At 38.1% G+C, this 20844-nt stretch overlaps 1 protein-coding gene across 5 annotated transcripts in view; it reads left to right on the top strand.

Annotated features, from left to right (window-relative positions):
• Positions 1-4237: 4237 nt before the first annotated feature.
• Positions 4238-20844, top strand: part of OMA1 (OMA1 zinc metallopeptidase) — an 82595-nt gene continuing 65988 nt past the window's right edge. For 3 of the 5 annotated variants that reach the window (XM_007164370.3, XM_007164373.2, XM_007164374.2), the window contains exons 1-5: positions 4238-4359; positions 12640-13158; positions 15598-15826; positions 18742-18915; positions 19015-19122. In XM_007164370.3, coding sequence (XP_007164432.2) covers positions 12659-13158; positions 15598-15826; positions 18742-18915; positions 19015-19122 — 1011 coding nt within the window. In that variant the 5' untranslated portion in view covers positions 4238-4359; positions 12640-12658. The remainder of the gene's footprint in view (positions 4360-12639; positions 13159-15597; positions 15827-18741; positions 18916-19014; positions 19123-20844) is intronic. The other 2 variants (XM_007164371.3, XM_007164372.3) reach the window with 2 other exon arrangements.

Here is a 20844-nt window from a genome sequence, read left to right as displayed (position 1 = left end):
CACGGGATTTCTCTAGTTGTGGTGAGCAGGGGCTACTCTTCGTTGTGGTGCACGGGCTTCTCATTGCGGTGGCTTCTCTTGTTGCGGAGCATGGGCTCTAGGCACGGGGTTCAGTAGTTGTGGCTCGCGGGCTCCAGAGTGCAGGCTCAGTACTTGTGGCTCACGGTCTTAGCTGCTCTGTGGCATGTGGGATCTTCCCAGACCAGGATTCGAACCCACGTCCCCTGCATTGGCAGGTGGATTCCTAACCACTGTGCCACCAGGGAAGTCCTAAAGTAATCTTAATTTTGCTTTTCAAGAAGCTTATGTATCAAAATGTTAACAGTGATTTTCTTTGGGTAGTGGGGTTAAGGGTACTTTTTTTTTTTTTTTGCTTTTCTGTGGTGTTACTTAACTTGTGTAGTAAAGAAATAGTAGTCTGCACTGACTCTTAGAAAAGTGCTCAGCTGGGATCTCTGGAGAACTAACCTCTGGAGAGTGAGTGAGGACGTGTCCAAGCTGTGGCTTCCTCTTGGGCCCAGCCTGGAGCTCGCTGAGCCATACTGAACCCTCTTGGCCCCCAACTTCAGGAAGTGGGTCTGGCTGGCTGTGTTTATACAGAGGTAGGGAGACCAGTCAGCAAGCTAGTGCAATGACAATCCAGGTGGCAATTTCTAACAATAACACCCTGGAATTTGGTGGGACAATTCTATTTGGGCAAAAAAAAAAGAAAGAAAGAAAAAGAAAAGGGACTTCCCTGGTGGTCCAGTGGTTAAGACTCCCTGCTTCCACTGCAGGGGGCACGGGTTCGATCCCTGCTTGGGGAACTAGGATCCTGTATGCCACGCGTCATGGCCAAAAAAAAAAAAAGAAAAAAATTATAAGTTATAAATTTAAGAAATGAAATGGCCTGCCTGTTCATGTTATATGGGAAGAAGAAGGTAAAAAAGGAGAAGAAAGTAAAAAAGTCAAATGTGGATGAAGAAAATACTGAGCTAATTTTTGTTGGAGTGGAATATGCAAATGAAGATGCAGCAACTCTCTATGCGGGGGGCATTTCAGATGCAGAGCCAGCCATCTCTAACATCCAGAACAGTCAGGCCTAGCACGTATTCAAGAAAAAGGAAAGCCCGCTTTAGTCAAGACCGCCCATGCCTTGCAGACTATCAAATATGTGACCCTCAGCAAATCCTGTGCTCATCTCACCTGGCTCTCAGCCCAAATCTAGATCAGCAGAGTCCTCTTGTCTGTTGAGCTTCTGTCTATGCCTGGTGCTAAAACAATTCATCCCTCATAATTCTTCAGAGTTAGTCTCTCCTTTAATTCAGTATTCAGTTTCCAGTACTTCCTCTAGGAGGTGAGAATGAAAGTCTTTCAAGCAGCTTCTACTTCTGGAGAAAACTGAGTTGCCTTAGGTTGGGTTCCCCAGAAAGAGATTCTGAAAGAATTCTTTGTGTGCAGAGTTGCTGGAGAGGAAGGGAAAGAGGACTGGGCAGAAGAAGTGGGGCTTCTCCGCCAGTCCCATGGAGACCTGGGATGGCCCTGCAGGGTTGTCCTCAATTGAAATCCAAGGGTCAGGCCTTTGTCCCCCCAGATTACCAGTCATTGGATGTGCACTGTCCCTGGAGAGAAGGCATATTCTTGGATGAGGCAGGTGTCTTCATCCAAGGGAAATCTCCAGCGAGGAAGCCATCTGAATTGCTCTGGCAGACTCTAGAAGAAGGAAAGAAAAGCCCAAGGGAAGTGGGCTTGCTGGAATGATTTATTTTGTGGAGCCAGAAGACCTGACAGAGGATTATGTTCCATTGGAGGCCCAAAAGACAGATAGTATACAAAGACAGCAAGGAAGGCACTGATGAGAGGAGTACCAGCTAGGGATGATGGTAAGAGAAGCAATCACAGGGCTGGGCTTGATAATATCCAGGAGGATGATAGCATCTTGAAGTAATAGAAGCCAGGTGGTGGCTTTAACCACCAGAAGTCTGGGGGCTGTAATTACTATAACAGCTGGCAAGGTCAAGGGGGCAGCCTTAGGGGGCTTGATCCACAGAGGTTGTGAAGGTATTTAATAATACAAGGTGTCCCTAGGGGAAAAAATAGATGGGCAGCCAACTGGGTTCTGCTTAACATATATGACCAGAAAAACACAAGAATGGAGGAACAGGGCTTCTCTGGTGGTGCAGTGGTTAAGAATCCACCTGCCAATGCAGGGGACATGGGTTCGAGCCCTGGCCCAGGAAGGTCCCACATGCCGCGGGGCAACTAAGCCTGTGCACCACAATTACTGAGCCTGCGCTCTAGAGCTCGCATGCCACAACTACTGAGCCCGTGTGCCACAACTACTGAAGCCCACGCGGCTAGAGCCCGTGCTCTGCAACAAGAGAAGCCACTGCAATGAGAAGCCCGTGCACCGCAACAAAGAGTAGCCCCCGCTCGCCGCAACCAGAGAAAGCCCGTGCACAGCAACAAAGACCCAACGCAGCCAATAAAATAAAATAAAATAAAAATAAAGAATGGAGGAACAAGTGTCTCAGAGTTGTTACCCCAATAAAAAGTCATGTTCTTTGCTTAATTCTCACATCTGAGTCAATTTTCAGACCCAGACCACAGAACCCATTGACCAAAGAGGTGGCTGGGTCCCTAGAAAGAAGAACCCTAAAACACTGAAACAAGTATTTACAGTAATGATTTCTCCATGGCCTATGACCATTTTCTCAGCTAACTATATATTGGGGAAAGAGGAATACCCAGACATTTCCCAGGGTCTGAAAGGATCTTGTTACTCAGAAATCCAAGTGTTATCAAGTCCTCTCTCTAAGACTGGGGACTTCTGGGGGTCAGGTAATAAGCAGAGTCCTGGGTAACATCCAGCTTACAATTGGTCCCTGGGTCCATAGACCCACCCAGTGGTCATTTCCCCAGACTCTCAGTGCATAACTGGGAGTATATATATTGGGAAGCTGAAGCAAGCCCCAATTAGGTCCTTGGCCTTGAGTTCTCATGTGGGGAAGACCAAGTGAAAGCCTCTGAAACTGTCCCCTCTCTATCAAGTTAAGATAGTAAATCAAAACCTGTATTTCATCCAAGGGGAAGCGGGGGATGATGGTGGAGTTAATGCCACATGAACAACCCAAAGGATGGTCGTCCCTGTCATATTTCCATTTAGTTTGCCTGTCTGGTCCCTTCAGAAACCAGGAGGATGACTTACAAACTACTGCAGACCTAATCATGTAATAGCCCTGATCACAGCTGTTGTGTCAGCTCTGTGATCCGTCATAGTACAGGATTTGGACCACTTGGTCAACCCACAGAATGTCACACCTGTTTCACTGATGACATCATGCTAATCAGGCAGGATGAGCAAGAGGTGGCTAGTATATTGGAAACCTTGGTAAGAAACATGCACTTCAGAGGGTGGGAGATAAGCCCATGAAGATTCAGGGAACTGCCCCTTCAGTTTTTAGGGAACCAGTGGTCAGAGATATGCCAACATAGTTCCTTTAAAGCAAAAGGCAAATTACAAAATATAGACAAGCAAGATAAAAGAAAACATTACTTTAAAACGCTCTAAAAGTGATACCTAAAAATAGTGTTTATATCCTTTAGGATGTTCTTCATTGTGCATAGAATATAAATATAACAAACTGACTTTGAAATTATGGGATCATGTCACTATCTGATATCTTATTTATTTACTTGTTTACTTGCTTGTTGTCTCGTTCTTCACTGTGATATAAGCTCCATGAAAGTAGGGTCTGTCTTGTTCTCTGTTTCCCTGGCACTTAGAAGGCACTTGGTGCCCAATAAATATTTTTTGGTGGAATGAATGAAGTGTACTATACACATCACTTTGTAGCCAGCTATTTTCAACTATCTTCCAGATGCTTCAGGTTATTCTTCATCTTCCTTAGAATGTGCCATGTGAAAACAGAGTTTTCACAGTCCAAAGACTACTTCTATCAGTGCGACTTCTGAACCAAGAAACCTTAGCCTTTTGGCAGCCCTCAAATCTCCTTCCTTTTGGTCAGCATTGCTTTAGAATCTACAGCGGGCACAGCCTTGCCTGGATCACTCATTAGAGGGACCCAAGTCAGGTTCCAAGACCTGAGCAAGGGAAGATGTTTCCAGGCGAGCAGCTCTGCCTGCAGCCACGTCCCTCCTCCGGCCACGCGGGGGCGCTAGAGCGCCACAGTTCACATGGGATCGGGGCCCTCTGGGAGGAAGACTCTGGGCGGGTGTATTGACTGCCCGGTGTGGGCGGAGCCAAAGGCGTCCATGTCCGAGCCGAGGGCAGGAAGTGAAGAGGTCTGGCTCCTTTGGCGGGGCGTACGCTTGCGCATAGGTCGGGTCAGAGGAATCTTCGTTTTCGACACTGCTAGGGTCTGTCCTGGTGGGGGTCGCCTTTGCACGGCTGTTAAGAGTGGGCCGGGCCCAGGGGAGGGGGCAGAGTACGGGAGTTGGGGTGGGGGGAGCTTGGAGGGGCGCTGGGGTGAGGAGCGGGGACCCTTGGGGACCCGGCTGGGTTGGGGTAGCCAGGCCTGGGGTGGAGGAGGGACGACGGGGAGCCGGGCTGGAGTGAAGCGCGGGGGCGGCGTGTGGAGTCGGGGGAGAGGACGAGTGGGAAAGGAGGACGTGGCAGTAAAGTCTCCTTTTCCCGCCTGATCCCGTCCTGGTGTGAACTGCGGGGACCCCAGGTGCTACCCTGGAAGCGCGGGAGTTGCAAATAGGCAGGTGGCTGCATTTTCCGGGAAGATAAGCTCCCTCTCCTCCCAGCCTTCTCATTAGCGGCCCTTTTTTAAAAGTTGTGGGTTTTTTTACCGCAGTATCGTGTGCGTCACAGTGACACCTTCACCCGTAGAAAACCGCTTCCAGCCGCTTTTGGCATCTTGAGACTCAAACCATCTCTTTTACCTGTTCCCTCTTAAAGCAGAGAAAATAAAAGTTTTCCTACCCAAACCCCGCAGTGAAAAATAGGAAATTCCCTGTCTCAAGAGTTGTAGGGTATTTAAATAATTTCTTCATGAACTTGTCTACAGATTCACTTTTTGTGCTCCTTAAATAATGTCACTTGCCTGCGTAAAGTGGAACAACAATCGTGTTGTGCCATGCAGTCCTCAGTGAGAAATTTTAGTCCAGGGAGATGAAAATACTTCATTGGGAATTCAGGGATTGAACAACTATAGTGACTCTGACCAATGCCATGTAACCCTCACTAAAAGGATTTGGGTCCATATCCATCATTCTCAGCTGTGGTGAAGGGGTGCAGTCTGGCATTTGGAAGCTTAAGAACCAACCCTGTTGCCTTCCAATTTATTATTATTATTTTTTAAGCCTTCCATCATGTGTGTACTTTGCTTGAATGATTATTTTAAAGTACATGTTCTATTTTTGCCAATCTGACAGCTGTTTCCATAGAAACTAGGGAAGAAATAGTCACTTTCAGAAGAGTTGTTAAAACTGTCTTCCCGGCTTCAGCTGTGAGTGCCAGTGAGCGCTGTACTTGCTCATTCTGAGATGGTACTTAAAGAATTAAGGATCTGAAATGTTCGTAGAGGCTAACAATCCAAATTGTTTAATTTTCTCACATCATTAATTTAGTAATCCTGGAAGTCTGCCAGCTATGTTTGTTGACCTGCTACAGTTCTTTGAAGAGGATGTGTCAGCCCTGATTCTTTCTTCTGCTCTGTGTAGTCTAGTGATTGGATCTTTGAAAATGTATAAATAGTTTTCTTCTCCCATTCTTTACCCTTTCTTAAGGATAAAGCAGGGATTACAAAATATCAGGCACTATTTCTGTTTCAAGTGACACTTGTCTGATATAATTGATAACGTTTTTGCTTATATATGTACTACATATAGTGTTTGGGGCTTTTGCTAACTTCTGTGTCAGTAGAATAAATTTCACGTTAGTTGTGAGCTATGAGCAGGAGTTTGCTTGACGTGTGAACAGAGCTAAGCAGTGTAAATAGATGTGCACAGAGATGAGAGCTTTTCTGAGAGGTGTAAGTAAATCAGTGGGTCTGGAGCTTCGGAATGGGTGAAGGAGGGGTAGGGAAGGTGCCTGGAGAAACAGTGGGAGGTGGTATTATGAGGGGCTTGGCCTACAATATGCAGGAGTTTATTGAATCCCATGGAAACCAATGGTAATTACAAATATAGTTGCCTTTATTGATTTGGGGCTTACAAAAGTAATAACACGTCCTGTAAAAGTTTAAACAGCACGGAAATATATAAGGTGGAAATACTGAATCCCTTACAATCATCCTGCCACCCCAGATAGCCACTGTGAATGGTTTGGTGTGTATTCCTTTAGATTTATTTATATTTGTATATACTAGTGTGTTTTAAGCATGCCTATGTAAAAAATTTGAGTAATTTTCAAATAATTTGATATATAGATAATACTATTTATGAAAATTAATGTTCTGAAGCATCTTTCCAGATAATATTGTATTAGCCTAGACAGAGTTAGATTTATGTATTTTTCCCTGCAACTTTTATTATGAAGATTTGAAACACTAAAAAAAACTGAAAAAAAATTTAATGAGCACATATATAACCACCACTTAGATACAAAGATTGTTAGCGTTTTTCTGTATTGCCTTTATGTTCTGTGTGTATGTCTGAATGTTTTTTTTAAATTAATTAATTAATTTATTTATTTTTGGCTGTGTTGGGTATTCGTTTCTGTGTGAGGGCTTTCTCTAGTTGCGGCGAGCGGGGGCCACTCTTCATCGCGGTTCGCAGGCCTCTCACTATCGCGGCCTCTCCTGTTGCGGAGCACAGGCTCCAGATGCGCAGGCTCAGCAGTTGTGGCTCACGGGCCCAGTTGCTCTGCGGCATGTAGGATCGTCCCAGACCAGGGCTCGAACCCGTGTCCCCTGCATTGGCAGGCGGATTCTCAACCACTGCACCACCAGGGAAGCCCATGAATGTATTTTTATTATAAAATTTGAAAGTTTTATTCATCATGAAAAGAGAGTTCAGCAAGCATTTCAGGTATACGATATTCACCTACATAACCACATCTTTATCACCTAAGGAAATAAGCAACTCTTATCTAAAATAACCTAAAAGCAAATTCATATTCAAATTACCCCAATAGTTCCAGTTGTCTTCTAAAACAAATTTTTTTTCTTTCAAATTAGGATCTAATCAGAGTTCACACATTGCATTTGGTTGTCTCTTTTTAGTACCTTTTAAAAAAAATAGCTTAATGTATAGTTGATATACAATAAATTGGACATATTTAAACTGTGCACGTTTTGACTTATGTGTATATCTATGAAACCAACAACACAATCACAATAGTGAACGTTTTAGTTGCCCCCCCCAAACTTTGTAATCCCTCCTCTTGCCCCTCTTTACCTTTCCATCCTCTGATTTCTCTGTAAGTATAAATTAGTCTGCATTTTCTACAGTTTATATTATACAGCTGAAATCATAGAACATGATTTTTGGAGAGAGAGTAGTGTTCTTTCCTGTGTATTTTTCTTCCTGTGTATGGGTCTGGCTTCTCTCACTTGCTAGTGTTTTTGTGTATTGCTCTTGTATTCTGCCACCTTAAACTCATTCTAATAGTTTTTTTTGTAGATTTCTTTGGATTTCCTGGATAGACAATCATGTTATCTAGGAATAAAGATCATTTTACTTCTTTATTATCTGGATGCCATTTATTTAGTTAGTTATGTATCTATTTATTTAATTCTGTTGCACTGGCTAGCATCTCCAGTGTAATGTTGAATAGAAGTGGTGGGAGCAGACATATTTGCCTTGCTCCTGATCTGAGGAGGAAAGTATAATCTTTCACCAGTAAACATACTGTTGCTTATAGGTTCCTGTAGATGTCCTAGTTACTGAGAGTTTTTATCAGGGTTGGTTGTTGGATTTTATCCATAGCTTTTTCTGTGTCTTTTGAGATGATCATGTAGTGTTTCTTTCTTCAGTTCGGGTGAATTACATTGATTGATTTTTTTTTTTTAAACATCTTTATTGAAGTATAATTGATTCACAATGGTGTGTTAGTTTCTGCTTTATAACAATGTGAATCAGCTACACATATACACACGTTCCCATATCTCTTCCCTCCCGCATCTCCCTCCCTCCCACCCTCCCCATCCCACCCCCCCAGGCAGTCACAAAGCACCGAGCTGATCTCCCTGTGCTATGTGGCTGTTTCCCACTAGCTATCTATTTTACATTTGGTAGTGTATATATGTTCATGACACTCTCTCACCCTGTCACATCTCACCCCTCACCCTCCCCATATCCTCAAGTCCATTCTTTAGTAGGTCTGTGTCTTTATTCCCATCTTGCCACTAGGTTCTTCATGACTTTTTTTTTTTCCCTTAGATTCCATATATATGTGTTAGCATACTGTATTTGTTTTTCTCTTTCTGACTTAACTTCACTCTGTATAACAGACTCTAACTCCATCCACCTCATTACAAATACCTCCATTTCATTTCTTTTTATGGCTGAGTAATATTCCATTGTATATATGTGCCACATCTTCTTTATCCATTCATCCGATGATGGACACTTAGGTTGCTTCCATGTCCTGGCTATTGTAAATAGAGCTGCAATGAACATTTTGGTACATGACTCTTTTTGAATTATGGTTTTCTCAGGGTATATGCCCAGTAGTGGGATTGCTGGGTCATATGGTAGTTCTATTTTTAGTTTTTTAAGGAACCTCCATACTGTTCTCCATAGTGGCTGTATCAATTTACATTCCCACCAACAGTGCAAGAGTGTTCCCTTTTCTCCACACCCTCTCCAGCATTTATTGTTTGTAGATTTTTTGATGATGGCCATTCTGACCGGTGTGAGATGATACCTCATTGTAGTTTTGATTTGCATTTCTCTAATGATTAATGATGTTGAGCATTCTTTCATGTGTCTGTTGGCCATCTGTATATCTTCTTTGGAGAAATGTCTATTTAGGTCTTCTGCTCATTTTTGGATTGGGTTGTTTTTTTTTTTTGTTATTGAGCTGCATGAGCTGCTTGTAAATCTTGGAGATTAATCCTTTGTCAGTTGCTTCATTTGCAAATATTTTCTCCCATTCTGAGGGTTTTTTGGTCTTGTTTATGGTTTCCTTTGCTGTGCAAAAGCTTTTAAGTTTCATTAGGTCTCATTTGTTTATTTTTGGTTTTATTTCCATTTCTCTAGGAGCTGGGTCAAAAAGGATCTTGCTGTGATGTATGTCATAGAGTGTTCTGCCTATGTTTTCCTCTAAGAGTTTGATAGTGTCTGGCTTTACACTTAGGTCTTTAATCCATTTTGAGTTTATTTTTGTGTATGGTGTCAGGGAGTGTTCTAATTTCATACTTTTACATGTACCTGTCCAATTTTCCCAGCACCACTTATTGAAGAGGCTGTCTTTTCTCCACTGTATATGCTTGCCTCCTTTATCAAAGATAAGGTGACCATATGTGCGTGGGTTTATCTCTGGGCTTTCTATCCTGTTCCATTGATCTATATTTCTGTTTTTGTGCCAGTACCAAACTGTCTTGATTACTGTAGCTTTGTAATATAGTCTGAAGTCAGGGAGCCTGATTCCTCCAGCTCCATTTTTCGTTCTCAAGATTGCTTTGGCTATTCAGGGTCTTTTGTGTCTCCATATAAATTGTGAAATTTTTTGTTCTAGTTCTGTGAAAAATGCCATTGATTGATTTTTGAATTTTTATTCAACCTTGCATTCCTGAGACAAACCTCACTTGGTCATGAGGTATTGTCTTTTTAATATATATTTGAATTAGATTTCCTGAAATATTATTAAGAATTTTTGTATCTATGTTCATGAGGGATATTATTCTGTAGTCTTCTTGTAATTTTTTTTCCTGTCTTTGGTATCAGGGTAGTGCTGGTCTTATGGAAGGAGTTGCAAATTATTCCTTTTTAATTTCCTGGAAGAGTTTATATAGAATTATTATTATTTCTTCTTTAAATGTTTGGTAGAAGCCTTTTGGTTCTGGAGCTTTCTTCATGGGAAGGTTTTTAACTATAAATTCAATTTAAAAATTGGGTATAGGGCTCTTCAGGTTGTTTATTTCTTCTTGAGTGAGCTCTGGTAGTTTGTGTTTTTCAAGGAATGTATCCATTTAATCCAAGGTGTCAAATTTAAGGTTTTCTCTTTCATTGGTTTTAAGAAACTTGATATACCTTAGAGTAGTTTCTTTTGTGTTTCCTGTGTGTGTGGTTTGTTAAACTTCTTGGATTTGTGGGTTTACAGTTTTCATCAAATTTGGAAAATTTTGGCCATTATTTTTTCAAGTTTTTTTTTTTTTTTCTGTCTACTATCCCTCCCCACTTTTTAGGGACTCCATTTACACATATATCAGGTCACTTGAGTTATCCCACACCTCAGTGATGCTGTATGCATTTCTTAAAGTCTATTTTCTCTCTGCATTTCATTTTGGATAGTTTTTTATTGATACGTCAATTTGTAAGTCTTTATTTATACAATGTCTAATTTGGTGTTAGTCTCATCCAGTATAATTTTTATCTAAGACATTATAGTTTTCGAATCTAGAAATTCAATGTCGATCTTTTGAATAAATATATTCCATGTCTCTACATAACATGCCCAAACTTTCCTTTAACTTCTTAAACATAAGCAATATGTATAACTAGTTTAATATCCTTGAATTCCCAGCTTCATCTCTTTAATTTAGGAGGACCATTGGGCTGCGCTAGGTTTCCCCTCTTTGCATAGTGGCCTAGAAACTCTCTCCAGGCAGAAGGCTGGGGCAGTTGTAGGGCTTGCCTTATTTGTTTCCCATTTCTCAGGGATGACTGTTCTTTGTTGCCTGATGTTCAGTATGTTGAAACCATTGTTTTACTTATTGTGTCTGTTTTTTTTTTTTAATTGAAGTATAGTTGATTTACAATATTGTGTTAGTTTTAGGTGTACAGCAAAGTGATTCAGTTGTGTGTGTGTGTATATATATATTTCAGATTATTTTCCATTATAGGTTATTACGAGATGTTGAATATAATTCCTTGCGCTATACAGAAAGTCCTTGTTGCTTATCTGTTTTGTGTATGGCAGTTTGTAACTGTTAATCCCATACTCCTAATTTATCCCTCCCCCCTCCCTTTCCCCAACAACCATAAGTTTGTTTCCTATGTCTGTGAATTTGTTTCTGTTTTGTATATAGACTCATTTGTATTATTTTTTTGGATTCTAAATATACATGATATATAATATTTGACTTATTTCACTAAGTATAATATTCTCTAGGTCCATCCATCTTGCTGCAAATGGCAGTATTTCATTCTGTTTTATGGCTGAGTAATATTCCATTGTGTTGATGGGCACTTGGGTTGTTTCCATGGCTTGGCTGTTGCAAATAGTGCTGCTATGAACATTGGGGTGCATGTAGCTTTTTGAATTAGGGTTTTCATCTTTTATGAATATGTACCAAGGAGTGGGATTGCTATCATATGGTAGCTCTATTAGTTTAAGGAAGCTCCATACTGTTTCCCATAGTGGCTGTATCAATTTACATTCCCACCAACAGTATAGGAGGGTTCCCTTTTCTCCACACCTTCTCCAGCATTTATTATTTGTAGACTTTTTGGCGATGGCCATTCTGACCAGTGTGAGGTGATACTTCATTGTGGTTTTGATTTGCATTTCTGTAATAATTAGCGATGTTGAGCATCTTCTCATGTGCCTGTTGGCCATCTATGTGTCTTCTTTGGAAAAATGTCTGTTTAGGTCTTCATATTCTGTCTGTTTTTTTGGTTATTTTCAGTGACAGGATAAGTCCCTTTTACTCTGTATTGACCTGAATCAGAAGTGCCAGTATTATATTTGAACGGAACAAATTTGTATTTTATTTTTATTTATTTATTTTTGCTTTTTTTTTTTTTTTAGGTTTTTAAAAAAATATTTATTTATTTTATTTATTTTTTTGGCCGCGTCAGGTCTTAGTTGCGGCACACAGGGTCTTTGTTGAGGTGTGCAGGATCTTTTGTTGTGGTGTGCGGGCTTCTCTCTAGTTGTGACATGTGGGTTTTCTCTCTCAGGTTGTAGTGCTCGGGCACCAGGGCACGTGGGCTCTGTAATTGTGGCACAGTGGGCTCTAGTTGAGACACACGGGCTCAGTAGTTGTGTCTTGCGGGCTTAGTTACCCCGCGGCATGTGGGATCTTAGTTCCTGGAGCAGGGATCGAACCTGCTTCCCCTGCATTGTAAGGTGGATTCTTTACCACTGGACCACCAGGGAAGTCCCACAAATCTGTATTTTTAAAAATGCATTTTATGTTAGACTTTACTATTCCATTAAATACTCTTTCCCCCCATTACTGCCAATTGCTGAAACTTAGTGCTGTTTTTATTTAATCCATTCCTTATTCCCCAAATAATATAGCTGTTAAAATAAAAATAGACTCACCCAACTAAAATTAAAAAATGAAAAGAAGAAAAAAATCCAGATTTTGAAAGTACATGTTGTTGAGTTAAAAGTTAGTAAAACCTCTTTGGTTTTTATTGTTAAGAGGAGTTGGTGCAGGGGGCAGTGAGTAGAAACCCAAGGTAATTTAGTTGGAGATGTGTTAAAGGAAGAACACCTTTTTCATAAGTGCTATATTCCCAGTTTGGTAATAAGTATTTTGCTTAGATATTTATAGTTTATATTTTGTGTTCCAGATAATCAAGCAAAACAAAGATGAGCTTCATCTGTGGACTGCAGTTTGCTGCTAGAAACTGTGTTTTCTTCCGATTGAATTTACTGACCAGCTGGAGAAAATGTAACACACAAGCTGTAACCTCACTGGACTGTCATCAAGTGAAAATTAACAATATAGTAAATAAGTCTCTGGGCCTGGGAGTAAATCAGGGTGATAGATGGACATTTCTGCCTGAAAACTTTCATTTCTATAGGACTTTTAATAACAAAAGAACAGGCTGCCTCTTGAGCACCAGAAGTAAGGAAATTTGGATGATTACCCAAAAATGTACTGCATGGAATAACTCTTTTTCAAGACAGCTACTGATGAAAGACGTTCCAGTAGTTCCTGCTCTTTCAGTGGTGCATCCTGTAAACTGTTTACCCACAAGAGACATCAGGAGTTTCCATACTTCTCCACGGTTTCAAGCTGCTCCGGTTCCTCTCTTGTTGATGATTCTTAAACCAGTGCAGAAGCTACTGGCTATCATTGTGGGCAGGTAAAATGCTCTTTAAAATATAAACTCTTAAGAAGTATCTGTAAAACTCACTTTTAAAGAAAACTTGATAGATTTCCCTCCCATAATTAGCTCAGAATTCAGTTTCTAAACAGTTGGTTCTACTCAGTTTTTTTATGTATGCCTTAATAATCTTAAAATCATTTATTGCATATTATAGTACAGAAATGTGATCTTTAAAAGTTATTCTTGTATATTTTATATAGACACTATTTAAAAGGTCTTATATTTATGATTACAAGAATCAGAAATGTTTGTTATAACTCACATATAAGAACTGTACTTACAAGCATTCCTTTTTAGTTCATGGAATTTGAGACAATGGATCATGAAACTGAAGAACTTTGCTTACTTAAGAAAGGGCTCATTCCTAGCCACGTTAACTCTTAATTAGTATTTATTATTTATTTATTTATTTTTCTATTCTGTTTCTGACAAATCTTTATTTTCTCTTTGTGATCCTTTATAATACTTAATGTTTTTACAGCTAAGTGATACTTCATATTTAATTTAAAACTCCCCCTCATAATTCTGTTTTCTCTTATTTGCTCCATGAAGATTGAAGAAAGGTAAAGTTAAGCATTGTCTCCTTATAAACTTTTCTTATGTTTGATAACTATGAAGTGCCTTCTAGCCTTCTTACTTCCATGCTAACCAACCCAGTTTTCTTTTTATCAAAAATCGAGGACCTGTACTCTGTAATTTATTGTGTTCTTTATGACTAGGCTTTGGCACTCAGAAAATATACAGCTAATTTAGCTCTCAATTTAAGTAACGACTATCAAAGAAAGCCAGAGCTAGACAGTAGTTAAAGAAGTAAAAACAAATTTTATTCAGAACTTCTGCAGTAGGAGAAAAGAAACCTCAGTATAGAACCAGAGTCAGCTCTGAATACACCATGGGCTATGTGGGCAGGGCGGGGGTTGGTAGATGGAAAACTACAGAGTGGAAACATCAGGAGCAAGGGGGGATTCCACCCAAACTGACCTACTAGAGTTATTGCTGAAGGCAAGTGAGGGTGATCAGATATCACCTGGGGGATGATGAATGATAAGGACAGATTGGGTATTGTGATCAGATACGGAGGATGAGGGATTCTGACTTAATTGACCTAGCAGGATTCTTGCTAAAATTGGACAGTGCAGAGATGAACACAGCAGTCCAAAAGACAAGGCCTATTTGAAAAAGAGTTCAGGGGAGTCTGAGTAGAGTTTGGGGGAGGAGAGAATCTTTGTCACAACTCAGCCCAGGTTCTTGGGCCAATAACACTTTTTCATCCTTTTAAATTATTTATTTATTTTTAACCTTTTGTTGATATTACTATAGTAAATCACCTAAAATTTTATTTTAGGATATGTTTTCATACATTTTAAATAATAATGTCATAAACTTTTAAGTTGGAAATAAGTATACTTCATAGTTTGATCTGAATCTTTTTAGGTTGAAACACTTTAAAGGCATTTTAGGTGTGTCACTTAACAAGATTAAGATAACTCAAAGAAGTTATTTTATAAAATAAATTTTGTCAAGAGAATGATGTATATATTTTAAATTCTTGTTGTAATTTCACAGATGAACTCATAGGGAAAAAGTTCTGTTCCAGTGCTGAAAACATTACTGGTTGTCAAAATGTCCATGAACCCTAACAAGCAGCAGAGTATATTGTTGCCTGGTAGAATTGGACCTCCCCAGATGTTATCTATAAAATCTCTCATTTCCGTATTTACAGTGCTTATGCTCTTTTTATTACCTCTCCTTTGTCATGTTCTTGAGGGGTTAGTGGAGTTTCTGCTACTGAGCAATACTTGTTTCTATAATCAGTGCTGAGATAGTTTCCCTTGTACCTTACTGAAGTACTGGCAGATTGTGTCAGATGTCTGACGAGCAGTGGGGGCAGTGGTGGTTAAAAGTATAGATTTGTTGTACCATAACGCCTTCAGATGTTTATTTGGGCAGTTCATCCCTATTATATTGCCTTCCTTGCCTCATTTTCCTCTTACTAACTCTACAACCTTGTATAAATTGTTTAACTTCTCTAAGTCTCCATTTTCTCTTCTGTAACAGGATTATTATGAAGATTAAATGAGATGATATACGTATAGCATTAGAAGAGTACCTTGACCGTGCTAAACAGTCAATAAATGTTAATGGTAGTTATAGTAAAACAGCTTCTTATTTAGCGTTTACCTTTAAAATAACTGAAGAAAATTCAAATGAGCATTAGAATTTTTAACTATAGCTCCATATAATTGATTACTTTTTCATCATTTAGCTAAGAATTTTTAAAAACTGAAAAAAACATCTATACAGAAACATATAAAAATTTGAGTATTTGATGACAGAATTTTAGCATAAGCATTAAGTTTTGGTGATATGTACTGATTCTATTATCAGAACTTTGAATTTTTCTTTTTGCTCTAGGGGCATAAGGAAATGGTGGCAGGCACTTCCTCCTAACAAAAAGGAACTATTTAAAGAAAGTGTAAGGAAGAATAAATGGAAGTTATTCCTTGGTTTGAGTAGTTTTGGATTGCTTTTTGTAGTATTTTATTTTACACACCTGGAAGTGAGTCCAGTCACAGGAAGGAGCAAGCTTCTATTACTGGGGAAAGAACATTTCAGACTTTTATCAGAACTGGAATATGAAGCAGTAAGTAGAAAGAATTGTTTTTAACTACATTGCTTGATGTAATACTCAAAGGAGGAAAGTTTCTTAAATATGAAAGATGCACTAGTTTTTAATTTTAATCTCTGATAACAAATTAGCATTTTTTCCAAAAGGTCTCAGACCTTTCATGCTTAGTATTCCTACTGCCTACATTGCCTTTCCTCTGGATCACCCAGCTAACTCCTGCACATCACATGTCACCTTAAATGTCACTTTCTCAGGAAAGCCTTCCTTGATTATCCTGACTGGGTTAGGCAGGGTGGCTACGTTAGGCTCTAGGGGGTATCCTTCATACAGACTGCATTATGAATTAGTCATTTGTAGCTATGTTCTGTGCTTGGCTATTTTGGGGCTGGGTCTCCTACTTTTCTCTTTGCATACTGTCCTTTTCTTTTAAAACACTTATCATGAGGGTAACACCATAATTATTTGCATAATTATTTATTTGTTGATCTGTCTCCCTTTCTAGACTAGCTCCAAGGGGTCAGAGACCCTGTCTATTCTGTTTATCATTTCATCTTAAGTACTGGCACAGTGTACAAAGTAGTGCTTAGTATATATTTTTTGAATAAATAGATCTGTAATTTGAATTTTTGTACCTTGAAAATAAAGTAGAATAAGATATTCCCCCCCCCCACCGCACATCAATTTTGGCTATTTGTTATATTTTTTGAATGCAAAATAAAGTTGGAATTCAGAAGTCATACCTCCTTGGAAAGTATAGTCACTCAAGTAGTTAAACATTTTATACCACTAGTGAGTTCCTTGAGGACGGATCATCTTTCTATCTCTCATGCTTGGCACATAAACAGTATAGACAAACCTCATCTTATTGTTCTTCGCTTTATTACACTTTGCAGATGTTGCATTTTTAAAAATTGGAGGTTTGTGGCAACCCTGTGTCAAGCAAGTCTATCGGTGCCATTTTTCCAACAGCATTTGCTTACTTCATATCTCTATGTCACTTTTCGGTAATTCTTGCAGTATTTCAAGCCTTTTCATTACTATTATATTTGTTAGGCAACAAAGATTATGACTTGCTCAAGGCTTAGATGATGGTTAGCATTTTTTAGCTATAAAGTGTTCTTTAAGGTATGTACATTGTTGTTTTTAGACATAATGCTGTTGCACACAGTATGCACTGGGAAACCAAAAATTCATGTGACTTGCTTTATTAAGATATTCACTTTGTGGTGAATATCTCAATAAAGATATCGAGAACTGGAATTGAACCCGCAATGTCTCTGAGGTGTGCCTGTATATGCTCAATTAATATTTGTTGAATTTATAACCTCACTTGACAGCTTTGTCATGGTTAGATTTTTATATATTTTTATTTCAATTGAGCTTCTGAGTTTGTTAATGGAAAGTTACCATAAAAAAGGAAATAATGGTTTTTCACTAAAAACATTGTTCTTAATAAAGATAAGACCAATCTCTTCTATACAGTTTATACAGAGATTTGAGATGTTTCTTAGAATAGTCTAGTTAGAAGCAAGTTTGAGGAAAGTGTTCTGTTAAGATTGAGAAAGGCCTAGTGTTAAATTAGTGTTATCTTCTACCATTTATATTACTAAGAAGCTTTAAAAAATTATATACATGTACATATATTTTTTTTCTTATTTTTTAGCCTACAAATGTAATACCTGCTTGTTATGAAAATTCAAACACATGCTCTTATAGGATTATTATAAAGTACTATAATTACATACAGTTTTTTTTGTTGTATCTACTTCAGTGGTTTTCTTTGTTTCAGACGGTTTACATTGGTGACTTGTGCTTTTAAAAAATGCTATATAAAGACTTTTTTTTTTAATATAAATTTATTTATTTATTTATTTTTGGCTGTGTTGTGTCTTCGTTGCTGCACGCGGGCTTTCTCTAGTTGCGGTGAGCGGGGGCTGCTCTTCATTGCGGTGTGTGGGCTTCTCATTGCAGTGATTTCTCTTGTTGCGGAACATGGGCTCTAGGCGTGTGGGCTTCAGTAGTTGTGGCACGCGGGCTCAGTAGTTGTGGCACACGGGCTTAGTGGCTCCGTGGCATGTGGGATCTTCCCGGACCAGGGCTCGAACTCGTGTCCCTTGCATTGGCAGGCGGATTCTTAACCACTGTGCCACCAGGGAAGTCCCGCTATATAAAGACTTTTAAATTCATATTCTATAAAGTCATCTGTTTTTAATGCATCTCAAGGAGGAAGGTTACGGACTTCTTGATTCATATATGAAAGAAATTATACGTTTTATGGAAATTTAATATTTTCAGAACATCCTCACTTTTCGAAGTACACTTGAAAGAGTCTCATGAATATAGCTTCAGAAAGTGTCTTCATATGGTGGTTAGTCTTAATTAGCATAATATAGAGAAAATGATATGCCCATTAGTTCTAAAATTTTAGTAATTTCAATCTGTCTGGCTAAAACACTTTAAAGTTAATGAAGTGTCCTTTTTTTGGTGGAAGTTTAACTTTCTTATTAAGTATAGGGTGTTTTTTTATTCAGTATGTTACGAAAGTAATTTTCTTTTGTATTTTACTTTCTTATATGAAATCTTACTGTTCTCTAGGCAATGTTTTGTTTTCTAAAATATTTAGGAAATTAGAAATAATATTTAAGCATTTTATTTGTTTATAGGCTAATAGAAGAGTGAAATTTTTATTTCAACCAATTTCTATGAAAAATCTTAGTTATTAGAATCTATTCTCTTTGTGAGAAACCAGATTGCCTTTGCATAAATAATTCAAATTTGAATTTTTTTGAGTATTTAATATGTGCATATTTTTACATAATTAAAAATTAAAGTGTTCAACAATAAGTGCCATATAACACTACTTAAAGCAATATAAACATTTTGTAGAACTAACACTCTCTTAGAGACTACTTTTCTTTTTAATCTTTCAGTGGATGGAAGAATTTAAAAATGATATGCTAACTGAGAAAGACACCCGATACGTGGCTGTTAAAGAAGTGGTTCATCATTTAATTGAATGCAATAAAGATATTCCAGGGATCTCTGAGATCAATTGGATAATTCACGTGGTTGATTCCCCAGATATAAATGCCTTTGTGCTTCCAGTAAGTAAATGTTACCCAGCCTAATTTTTAATTGTTAAATTTAGCGTCCTTGTTTTTTATGTTGTTCTAATTCCTTACATTATTTTCATTATGGTGCAGAATGGACAAGTGTTTATCTTCACTGGGCTTTTAAATAGTGTGACTGATATTCATCAGCTATCCTTCCTTCTGGGCCATGAAATAGCACATGCAGTACTTGAGCATGCTGTAAGTACCTAAAATGAATGTTCAGTTGTTGAAACACTCCTTTGAAATTAGCAAGTTAAATCTTCTAGAGAACTGAATCTTTTCAGTTATTTTTTATGATGGAATTTTAGTTTTTAGTAATTGACTTATTCTGTTACCTGAGAAAGTATGATTGGGTAATTTTGAGAATTTTTATCGTCTTTACTGTTTGATACTGAATAATTAGTGTTTCTATTAAATACTATTTTTATCACCTGTCTTTTTTGCTAAGAATTATTCTCAACCTGTAATTATTTCAAATTAGATTTTAAACTTCCTATAATTATTAGCATACTTATAATCTAGTCAGAAAATCAACTGTAGGAAAGTGATATTACTATTCAAGTGGTAAATGTTTTCTTACTTTTTTATTCATTCTCAGAGGATAGCTTAGAGTATCTTTGAAAATGTCTAGAATGATATGCCATGTATAATTAATGCAGAGTAATAATAATGATACCTTGCCATTTTACACTTTACTGAGTTTTTTAATACCTTCTCATTCATAATTTTAATACTATCCTCATGAGGTAGGTATTTAATATCCCTATATTACAGGGGTCCTCAACCCCCGGGTCATCGACTGGTACTGGGCCGCACAGCAGGAGGTGGGCGGCAGGCGGGTGAGCAAAGCTTCATCTGCCGTTCCCCATCGCTCGCAGTACCACCTGAACCATCCCCCCACCCTGTCCGTGGAAAAATTGTTTTTCATGAAACTGGTCCCTGGTGCCAAAAAGGTTGGGGACTGCTGCTATATTATATACGAGGTCTCTAATGTTTAAAAAGACTCTAAATAACATGACTAACGTGACAAACTGGCAGAATTGGAACTTTAATCAAGGTTTTCTGTTTGCAAGTCTGGCACTGCTTCCTTTTCCTACAGTTACCCGGCTGTTGGCAGCACTTTTCTCATAGATCATGGAATTCAGGTCGATTTATACCCTTGTGAATATTCATCTGTTTGACTTCGTATGAATCTAGAAAAATAATCTATTTGTTTACTCATATTTTTATTTTTATTCATTAAAAATTGTGCATGGCTCATTTGTTCACATGATTAGAGAGAAGTATATTTTTTAATTGAAAACACAAAGGTAAATAGTGGAAGGATTGTGAATATATCAGAAATGAAAGTAATATTAACTTCAAGTGGAAATGATAATGTTATTAATCCCTCTAAAAGTCATCTCAAATTCTGTCTTTTCCTTAGAGTATCAAAAATATGAGGTGGGCCAAAGTTGTGCTATTCTAGACTGCAAATAGTAATTATCTCCTTTATTTCTTCTGAGTTACAGGAAAATAGAAAAAAATCTTTTCCTTAAACAGATACAAGAATAAATCTAAGCAGTTGAAATACATTATGTCTTTCTAGAAATGGCTTCATAACTCCAAAATCAATCAATTTTGGCCATTTTTAGTTTTTAAAATGTGTTCATTTCAGTACATTAATTTTTCTGGCCTCTAGGTCAGTGCCTTATTCAGCATAATGTTGTCATCTCTATCAGTGCAAGAGCAATAATTAGACAAGACATTAAAAGCAAATGGTCTTAAAAATAGGAAATAGTTAATTAATATTTCTTTTTTAGAGGTCTTAGATACTGTCAATACTATATTTTCTCTTTTAGGAGTCTCCATTTTATGTTTTCATTATTTCACAAATACAAATTTAAAAAATTTTTTAGTTTTCTAAGATTATGTAATACC

This window comes from Balaenoptera acutorostrata, chromosome 1 (genome assembly GCF_949987535.1).
Source record: "Balaenoptera acutorostrata chromosome 1, mBalAcu1.1, whole genome shotgun sequence".
Classification (NCBI taxonomy): domain Eukaryota; kingdom Metazoa; phylum Chordata; class Mammalia; order Artiodactyla; family Balaenopteridae; genus Balaenoptera; species Balaenoptera acutorostrata.
This window is presented reverse-complemented; position numbering and strand designations above follow the sequence as displayed.